The sequence below is a fragment of the Halichondria panicea genome, chromosome 11 (genome assembly GCF_963675165.1).
Source record: "Halichondria panicea chromosome 11, odHalPani1.1, whole genome shotgun sequence".
Taxonomy (NCBI): domain Eukaryota; kingdom Metazoa; phylum Porifera; class Demospongiae; order Suberitida; family Halichondriidae; genus Halichondria; species Halichondria panicea.
Window position 1 is genome coordinate 862,980 of NC_087387.1, and position 9,521 is coordinate 872,500.

Consider the following 9,521-nt stretch of genomic DNA (forward strand, 5'->3'; position numbering starts at 1 on the left):
GAACGTTCCAAATTAAAGTAATATCATAAAGAACCCCAAGTGTACATTGTATTTAATCCATGGGCAAACTTTTTTTTTTAACACATAATCAGTCAAAGTTAAAATGATTTGCAAAATAATAATCAACAGAGGTACTTTAATCTATTTGAGATTCAGATGCTCTCTCCAAAACTCGTCACTAATAATATCACAATAAAGTGGTCTAATTGTTCTCTTAGTCTTCTTACTGCCACCGACACCTGCACCACCATCCTGCACACTTCTTGTTGTAATGTCTGCCTTGGGAGAGCTAACGATCTCTTGTTCTGGTTTGTTGGTTAATGGGTCTTTGGGGGGAACAGGGGTCCATAGGAGAACTGTGCCTTTTCTAAACATCTCTGAAGTGTGGTTGTAGTTTATACCAAATTAAGAGAATAGAAGCTCATTCTTGTCAGCTGAGACAGATCCCTGTGAGGGTGTGTGTGCATGTGTGTGTGTGTGTGTGCGTGTGTGAGGTGCGTGTGTGTGTGTGTGTGCGTGCGTGTGTGAAGAGGGTTGAGTGATAATTATATTACATCTTCATTATCATGTAAAGATACTATGTGTGTCATGTGTTCGCTACAGACCTCCCAAACAAGCTGTATACAGAATGCATAACATGCAGACTAATTTTAAAATATGGAATGGATACATGAATCCACTTTTGGTGTACCAAATTTGGTTCTCTCTACTAGCCAGTGGCCATACAAGTGACCAGACTAGGAACCCCCCTGGGTAACTAACCTAAAAATTCCCTGGGACTGCAAAAATCATACCACCCCCAAAAATGAATACAATGGTCACCAAAATAACACAATCAGCACAAGTTTGTACCCATATAGCATACGCTTCATTAAAGATTCATAATTATGTCCAGACTGTAGATAATGAGTTACAGCCATGAAGAATCCCTGTACATAATTATATTGACTTTCGAATGCGAAGTTCTTTCGATTGTAATTCGCAATAGTTAGAAACGCAATCAGGCTTGTACAGTGTCATTCGCAATCCATCTAACTTCGCATTCAAAACCCGATATACGGTATACGTATAATTATCGACTCCACCCACTCACAGACTCCACCCACTCACAGATAGTTTAGCCTGTGCCTCAGTTGTGGAGAGACCGGAATGCACTAGTGCCCAGAAGCAAGTATTGTAAAGATTGTTGATGTGACAGTCGGCTTGTCTCCAAGAGAGGTAGTCCCTGAGGTTGGAGGGGGTGGGGTAGAGGACCACTCGGCCATCAAATGTGGGCGGATACAGAAGGGGCGTGTCCGGGAAATAGGAGGGCCAGTGGAACACGTAGGAGGCAGCAAAAAACGAGGAGATGGTGGTAATAATCTTGCTGCAGAAAAGGGACAAGCACAATCACAACTTTGTACAAGCATACTTCAATGGTTTGGGAACTCTTTCAGCTGCATAACTTGAATTCCGTGGATCCAATTTGAACGATTTTATGATTTTCTGAAACCTTACAAAGAGACCTTTCAAATGGTACCATCAAAGTTCATATAAGAAATAAAAAAAATTTCCAATTTGGCCAGACCATGGATTATAGCCCATGGTCCAAAGCCGAAAAATGACAAATAACGGCCCGAACAAAACGTTGGATTGAAACACATCATTTGAAAGGTATTTTTATAAGCTTTCAGAAAATCATAAATATTTTGACATTGGATCAACGGTACTAAAGTTATGGCTGTTGAAAGATTTCAACTACAACTCCCCATCATCTCCATAATTATATACGTTGTCAATATTAATTATAATTATACAAAGGCCTACAAATGCTGCATCAAATCAGCCACCCCCACTGCCCTGCCCACCTTGCCCTGCGGCTGAAGAGGGTGGTCTCTCTCTTAAGTACGAAGCTGAACTCATCGCTCTGCCCATAAGAGAAGACAAGATCAGAGAACTCTCTCATAACAACCTCTGCACACTTGTTCATTAGACCCAGCCCACGCTCATCACTGGGTTTAGTCATCTTGTGCTCGCACGTGAACCTGAATAAGAGGAGGGGGTATTAGATAGTGTCTAGCAGTAACCATATTTATACGTATCAATTATGGAATAGTAACGACGTTACCACTCTTACGAGATACGAAATGGATGGCATAATTATGGTGACAAGAATCCGAGCATGCATACCAATACACATAATAATACGACAGACGTCCCCGGCCGACTTCCTCAGCTCACTTGGTGAAGATGCGTCCATCCAGTCGCACCACCAGCCACGTATTGGGGAGACAGGTGTCCACAACTTCAAATCTCTTCACATATTCATACTTTGACTTTGCCATGACAGAACTTTGGTTTAATAGCCTTAGCCAGCAAATGGCCTGTGAGGACATGGGACAGGAAAGTAGGGGAAAGGTCTTCTATAAGAAGATATCTAGAAGCTGTTGAAGCATTGTAGCTTGTTATGAAGACGATTTTTCCCATATTCAATAAGTGGGCGTTAGGTATGTGTAAATGGGAGTATCATGTACAAGGGTCATGCTACATGTATCTTTTACAAGCTTCTTTTGTTGATATACTGGCTGGAAAGACTTCTCATTGCATTGCATTGCATTGTAGGTACGTACTAGGTAAGGCTTTACAACTAGCTGCAGAGCTCTAGCTTAGCAGAAAAATGTATATAGCTATACAATTACAAATGCAGTACTTCAGTTTAATAAATAATTATGTTCAAGCTTTTACATGTTTAAAATATAAATAGCCTAGACCTACATGTTTTTAATATACATAATTGCATTCCCCAGATCTGAAACGGAATATTTAACGATGGCCGAAGGACCTGATCCAGTTGTTGCTGATCTCGAGCAAGAGGTGACCTGTGGTATCTGTCATGACCGCTACCAGGAGCCAAAGCTGCTCCCTTGTTGTCACTACTACTGCAAGCAATGCATCCTCACACTCTCCAGTCGCTACCCACTCAACCAGCCATTCCCCTGCCCCGACTGTCGTGAGCCCACTCTATTGCCAGACAACAACCCAGACAGACTGCCCACTGCGTTCTTCATCAACCGGATGAAAGCACTCCACTCTAGGATGGAGAAAGCCCACGGCAAGTTGGAGGCTATCTGTGAAATGTGCTCTGGGGGAAAGGCTACAGCATTCTGCCGACAGTGTGTCAATTTCATCTGTGAAGATTGTGTAAAGTCTCATAAACGATTGAGAGTATTTGCCGGACATGCCATCTCCACTCTGGACGAGCTCAAACAAGGCGGAGTGAAAGAACTAACATTTGAAAGCCCTCCACCCCAAAAATGTGAAGATCATGAGGAACCAAAGAAGATTTTCTGTTTCAATTGCGACAAGCTCATCTGTCGAGACTGTGCTGTGTTCGATCACCGTGACCACAAGTCAGAGTTTGTTAAGAAAGCCGCCCCTGCAACTCGCAAAAAGCTGACAGAGCACCTCTCTCCACTCAAGAATCTACTGCCTGATCTGAGCACAGCTGTGAATCAAGTGAAAGGAGCTAAACAGAAGATCCAGGCCCAGAAAAAACTGACAGAGAGACAAGTGAATGCCAAGTTCCAGGAGCTACACGATATTCTCGATCGATGCAAGGTTCGTGTTTTACGAGAGTCTTCTGCTTCGGCTGATTCAAAGATGGAGAAGCTGACAGTTCAAGAGAAGGGTCTGGACCTGTCCCTGGGCACTGCTCAGAGTTTGATTGACTTTGTAGAGCGTACACTGGAGAATGCAAGTGATGAAGAACTGATTACGATGCAAGAGCAGGTGGTGAGTCGAATCGATGCCGAGGTAGTGAAGCGAGGGAAGGAAGCAGCCAATCCTGATCCCATGGAGAAAGATAATTTTGGAGTCAAAGTGTTTGTTTGTGAGGATCTCAAGAAGTTGTGTGAGAACAATATTATTGTGTATGAAGGAAAGCCGATTGTGAAAGGAGACGGTATCAAAACAGCTGAAGTTGACAAATGTTCAAAACTGATATTTTATTGCGGTTCAAAAAGAGGCAAGCTACAAGTTTTACTGAAAACGCTATCTGATGACACATCTCAACAACTACAAGCAGTGCCTGTGAGGGGTGGAGTGTACAGCGTTGAGTACACCCCTAGGGTACGTGGTCGACACCACCTCCTGATCTCAGTGGACGACAAGCCCATCCCAGGAAGCCCCTTCTCTGTGCTCGTCAAAATACCCCCCACCAAGCTGGACAAACCAGTGAGGGTGATAAGAGGAATCAACAACCCTTGGTATATGGCATTCAACTCATCCGAAGAACTGATTGTAACTGACTATATCGGTGATGTTTTGGTGTTTGACAAGAAAGGAGAACAAATTCGAAGCATCAGCAAATCAAAGCATGGGTTTGGCGGTATCATTGGTGTGGCAGTAGACAAGGAGGACAACATCTATGTCTGTGACTCGAACAAAGACTGTGTGTACAAGTTCAACAAAAGAGGAGATCTGCTGAAGAGATTTGGGACGAAGGGAACTGGTCCAAAGGAACTCAACTGGCCTCGAGGAATAGCAGTTGTTGGTGATCAAGTGTTTGTGTGCGATCGAAAAAGTCACAGAGTCCAAGTTTTGACGACAGAGCTGGAGCCAGTCAAGCAGATTGGTTCAAAGGGAACTGGTAATGAACATTCTAACGAACCAGAGGATGTGGCAGTGGACAATGAACAAATATTGTATGTCACTGACTGTAACAATCATCGTGTTCAAGTGCTCACTATGGATGGTCGGTTTATTCGCTCGATTGGAAAGAAAGGAAGTGGACGAGGAGATCTGTCTCGCCCTTATGGTGTGTGTGTCACTGGTTTTGTTTATGTTGCTGAGAATAACAACAATCGTGTGTCAGTGTTCACTAAAGACGGTCAGTTTGTCACATCATTTGGTAATGGTCATATCACTTCTCCTATTGGAGTAGCTGTGGACAGTGATGGTTTTGTGTATGTGCGCAGTGGCAGATCTGTTGTTATCTTTTAGTGTCTGGCTGTCTTGACTGTTTAGATTTTGTTACGTACATTAATTATTTGTGTGTGTACAGTACCAATCTCTCGTTTTGTTATCTTGTACTATCATCTACATATATTAAACATAATTAAGAACTTCAAGGAGATCTGCTATACTAGGGGAAAGGTCGTCTATATAAATAAGCTCTTCTAGTGAAAATAGGGGAAGGGATGCCCTTTATAGAGAAACGAAACAAGGTGATTTTGGGACGACCTAAAGCATGCTAAGTGCACAGAGCTAGATCCAGCTCTGCCATTGGACACCATTCAGATTAACCAAAGGACCACCTCCAGCTGGCTATGTCTTTGGGTCAAGGAAGCAATCCACTCTCCACACTTAATAGCTTCCACCAAACGGTGCAATATGATCTGGTTCAAGAAAGTGGGCCTCCTCACATGAAGGAGTTTGTGATGCAAGCTGTCGTGGAGGGTCGAGCTTACCGAGGGACGGGCAAGTCAAAGAAGCTAGCCAAGTATGCCGCAGCTTCTGAGGCTCTCAAACAAATGTACAACATGAATCTTAGTCTCGGAGTTGGAAATTCAGGTACTAGGCAGGTAACGTACATACCGTTACCGTAGTTGATGTACAGTGCCAGAACAAATATATTATTTTGCGAGACATGTACAAATTAGTTCATAATTAATATTTAAATTTGATTACATCAACTATGTATGGTACCAGGAGGGTACGTATAATGCGATTGTTGTACACACAGGTGCTCTATACACTTAATTACACACACACACACACACACACACACACACACACACACACATACACACACACACACACACACCACACACACACACACACACACACACACACCGCACACACACACACACACACACACACACACACACACACACACACACGTACACACACACGTACACAGAGCCAAGTACTCCGTCAGTGTCTACTGTCGCTGGTCCAGTGCAAGAGACTCCATCCACTGATGTGTCTGAAGCATCGCCCCCTCCGGCAAAGAAGCCACGCCTGTTAGAGACCACCCCCACCCCAGTTGTCAGTGTGATGCATCCAGTCAGTCAATTGATGCAAACCTATCCAGGAACTGAGTTCTCCTTCACTGGTGAGCTAGTAGGCACAGCAGGTACTACAGTTAACAGACCCTGAAAAAAAACGAAGGCTATAAACATAGACGTTTACTTCCTCTAAATGTAGGCTCTCTCTCTCGTTCCATTGCTGAATAATTAATAGAGTTCCAGTTCAAAATTCTCACTATTCGGTAGTAGTTAATTATACGTACACACACACACATACACACGCACACACACACACACATACACACGCACACACACACACACACACACACACACACACACACACACACACACACACACACACACACACACACACACACACAGTGCCCAGTGTATACTATCCCGGCAGCAGCTTTAACTGTACAGTGACAGTGAGAGGGTGGTGTTTTAATGGAGTGGGTACGAGCAAGAAGACGGCCAAGCGTGCTGCAGCTGAGGCTGCTCTAGCCTATCTACAGAACATTCACACAATTGGCCACACCCCTCCGATACCAGGTGAGTAGGGGGTGGGGGGTCCCTCAGATACCAGGTGAGTAGGGGGGTCCCTCAGATACCAGGTGAGTAGGGGGAAGGGGGTCCCTCAGATACCAGGTGAGTAGGGGGTGGGGGGTCCCTCAGATACCAGTAGGGGGGTACGGCTTGGTGTAATCTTATGATAATTGGTACAAGCTTGAGCTGAGAGCTGAGGATGTCCTTGTAGTTTAAAACTTATTGTGAACAGTAGGGTCATTACCCGAAATGCGCGTGGGCGGCCACGGGTATAATAGTCCGTTGAATAATATGTGAGTCTACTCACCTGGATGCTGTTTACAGCATGGATAGCCTTCACACAACAAGTTATTAGTTTTAAAAAGTGGCAGATTTTGATGTTAAAGCTTTGTTAGCGAACAAAAGCTAAGAAGCTTAACGTTGCACGTTGGCTGCATGGCCGGCTAGGTACACACGATCTTTTATTCAAGGTACATAGAATTATCTATGCAGCTGAAGTGATCCTTTACCAGGATTAATGGAAGTAGAAAGCTAGAATTTTGATTGTGTTTGTTGTGGGCTAGAAATCGAGGCAAGTAGACTGAACATGAGTAGAGGTACCTCCAATTAGATGGGACCCTCTAAATAAGCGACACCAGCTCTTTAACATAATTGTTCAACCTCCAAAAGAAGCTACCTCTGCTTTGTAATTATTAATTACTTAAATTTTATAACTCCTGTTCTTTCGTGTTCTACTGTATAACACTCCTCTGGTTTCTATAAATCTTTATTATTCATGTCAACAGCTGAGGGTTAGCACTTCAGTGCTCTAGTTACATGTACTTGTGGAGTGGGCGTAGTTGACTAATGACGTTGTGTGTAATTTACAAATCTTCGTTTTTGTTGCTGTTTCGATATGTTTATTATCAGTTGTAAATAACTGCGTATAATTATAACTGTGTATGTAGTGAATAGAGGAATGCGTCATGTGATTAACTTTATACAAATTGTTTCGCAGCCTCTGATGCCAGCTCTCAAGACACTGGGGGGCACTCGTCCACTGCTCCAAAATGTCAAGGTATACGCACTACCTTAGGCTTTAGGTCATCCAAACTTAGTTGTCATCTCTACAAAAGACTCAGCCGACGTGCGTGTAATCCTACTTACCAATAATTGACTGCGTATGTATGTACAAGCATCGATGAAATATTGATGTCTATTGCCAACCGGAGTATACCGCAACACCTTCTAATGTACCGCATGTTCCCTGACTAAATCTCCATATCTTGTGCTGTGTACTAATGCTACTAATGTACTGTGCCCCTCTCTCTTCTATACTCACACACTTGCCCCTCCCCCCCCCCCCAGTCCTCCCAATGCTAGTAATGTACTGTGCCCCCCTCCCTCCCTCCTATACTCACACACTTGCCCCTCCCCCCCCCAGTCCTCCCAATGCTAGTAATGTACTGTGCCCCCCCCCTCCCTCCTATACTCACACACTTTCCCCTCCCTCCCCCCCAGTCCTCCCAATGCCGGCGGCTATGTTGGCCAAGAGAGTGAAGCAACTCTCAGAACAGAAGTTCACAGAGCTAGCAGTGCAACTCCCCTCACCCACCCAGAAGGTGAGGTACTTACTACCTGTACAGTTACAGCCTGTAGCTCTTTAGGTGCTTCCTGAAGATTAGTATAAATTATATCCGTATCTTAGTACTGGTTACTTTTTCCAATATTTAGTAAATTGCTACATTTTGTATGACTAGGACCAGTTAAATTGGTAAGAGTGGGTGGCTGGGCCCACCAGTGTGGTTGTATACCGTGTACTAGTTAATAAGGCTTAACATCCCCTATTAGTGGCTGTTTTGTAGTATAAGGCTGGGCAGGCAACAAATGTCACATATCCCAACACACATCCTCACAGGTATTGGCCACAGTGGTGATGATGAAAGGCAGTTCTGGAACGGGAATGGTCTCGGCAGACGTCGGTGGAGAGGTCGTTGCCTTGGCTACGGGTACAAAGTGCATCGGTGGTGACCATTTAAGCATCACTGGACTTGCCGTTAACGATTGCCACGCGGAAATTGTCGCAAGACGAGCTCTAGTAAGATTCTTCTATGCTCAACTAAGCCTCCACACTAAAGGACAAAACTCAGCCTCGATATTCGAAAAGAAACCAGACGGACGATTTACGATACAACCTGGAGTGTCATTTCACCTGTACATCAGCTCTACCCCCTGTGGTGATGCGAGGGTATTCCCCCTGAGCGAAGCTGAGAGCACGGGAGACACGCATCCCCACCGCAAGAATAGGGGTCAAGCGAGGGTCAAGACGGAAGCAGGGGAGGGCACACACCCCACTAGTCAACAGGTGTATTATTAATAGCTCTGTTGTAAAATAAAACTTAGTTATCGAGTTATGGCTACTTGGAAGGCCATTGAAGTCTCTTTAGATTTTTGCATAGCAAAATCTGTAGCTATTCTACTTCGTATTAGTTGTCTGTGAAGTTGAGCACAGCTATTTTTAGTTTCCAGAGTGATGAAAGAGCTGTAAAAGTTTCATTGTCAATATATACATGTACACGTATGAGCAACTATTGCATCAATGCACATACCTACCATTGTGTTGTTATTTTGGACTTTGGACTTTGAACTTGTCATCCTTTTTAGCAACAATTACAGTCGATCATTTCCTGAATTTTCCACTCATGTGCTTTTATTATTAACGTTACTTTGTTTGAAAATACCGAGCTAAAGTTATTTTTGTACAGGTTACATTTCATTGCATTGTTGAAAATGGCCCAGTATGCTTAATCCCCACTTTCCCATACTTCTCCATTACACACTTAAACTATTTGCTATTTAACTAACCATTTAGTGTGTGTTTGCGCTCTTGAACCTAATAGTGTAGTGTGTGTTTGCATTTTCGAACCTAATCGTGCGTGTTGTAGACAGTTGTCACAGTTCAATGATGCTTGTAATCACCGACTGTTT

The 9,521-nt window shown here is 43.7% G+C and overlaps 3 protein-coding genes across 4 annotated transcripts in view; 2 read left to right on the plus strand and 1 right to left on the minus strand.

The window, feature by feature from the left end:
* Window positions 1-66: 66 nt before the first annotated feature.
* On the minus strand, window positions 67-2,423 carry LOC135343516 (probable tRNA(His) guanylyltransferase). Its single transcript, XM_064540479.1, is given in 4 exon segments — window positions 67-447; window positions 1,111-1,366; window positions 1,848-2,024; window positions 2,221-2,423. Coding segments are annotated over 4 exon segments (894 nt in total). The 5' UTR covers window positions 2,376-2,423; the 3' UTR covers window positions 67-141.
* A 63-nt stretch (window positions 2,424-2,486) lies between these two features.
* Window positions 2,487-5,105, plus strand: LOC135343525 (E3 ubiquitin-protein ligase TRIM71-like). Its single transcript, XM_064540485.1, has 2 exons — window positions 2,487-2,612; window positions 2,787-5,105. The coding sequence occupies exon 2, from the start codon at window positions 2,809-2,811 to the stop codon at window positions 4,978-4,980; it is 2,172 nt and encodes a 723-aa protein (XP_064396555.1). The 5' UTR covers window positions 2,487-2,612; window positions 2,787-2,808; the 3' UTR covers window positions 4,981-5,105.
* Window positions 5,106-5,155: 50 nt separating this feature from the next.
* The window catches only part of LOC135343526 (double-stranded RNA-specific editase 1-like), a 5,348-nt gene continuing 982 nt past the window's right edge, over window positions 5,156-9,521 (plus strand). Inside the window, exons 1-6 of one of the 2 annotated variants that reach the window (XM_064540486.1) lie at window positions 5,156-5,550; window positions 5,900-6,094; window positions 6,390-6,560; window positions 7,552-7,680; window positions 8,055-8,155; window positions 8,452-8,898. In XM_064540486.1, coding sequence (XP_064396556.1) covers window positions 5,307-5,550; window positions 5,900-6,094; window positions 6,390-6,560; window positions 7,552-7,680; window positions 8,055-8,155; window positions 8,452-8,898 — 1,287 coding nt within the window. In that variant the 5' untranslated portion in view covers window positions 5,156-5,306. The remainder of the gene's footprint in view (window positions 5,551-5,899; window positions 6,095-6,389; window positions 6,561-7,551; window positions 7,681-8,054; window positions 8,156-8,451; window positions 8,899-9,521) is intronic. The other variant, XM_064540487.1, reaches the window with a different exon arrangement.

What these genes read in the sequence shown, in the direction of transcription:
- LOC135343525 (XM_064540485.1), top strand. Translation starts at nt 2,809, where the DNA reads ATGGCCGAAGGACCTGATCCAGTTGTTGCTGATCTCGAGCAAGAGGTG.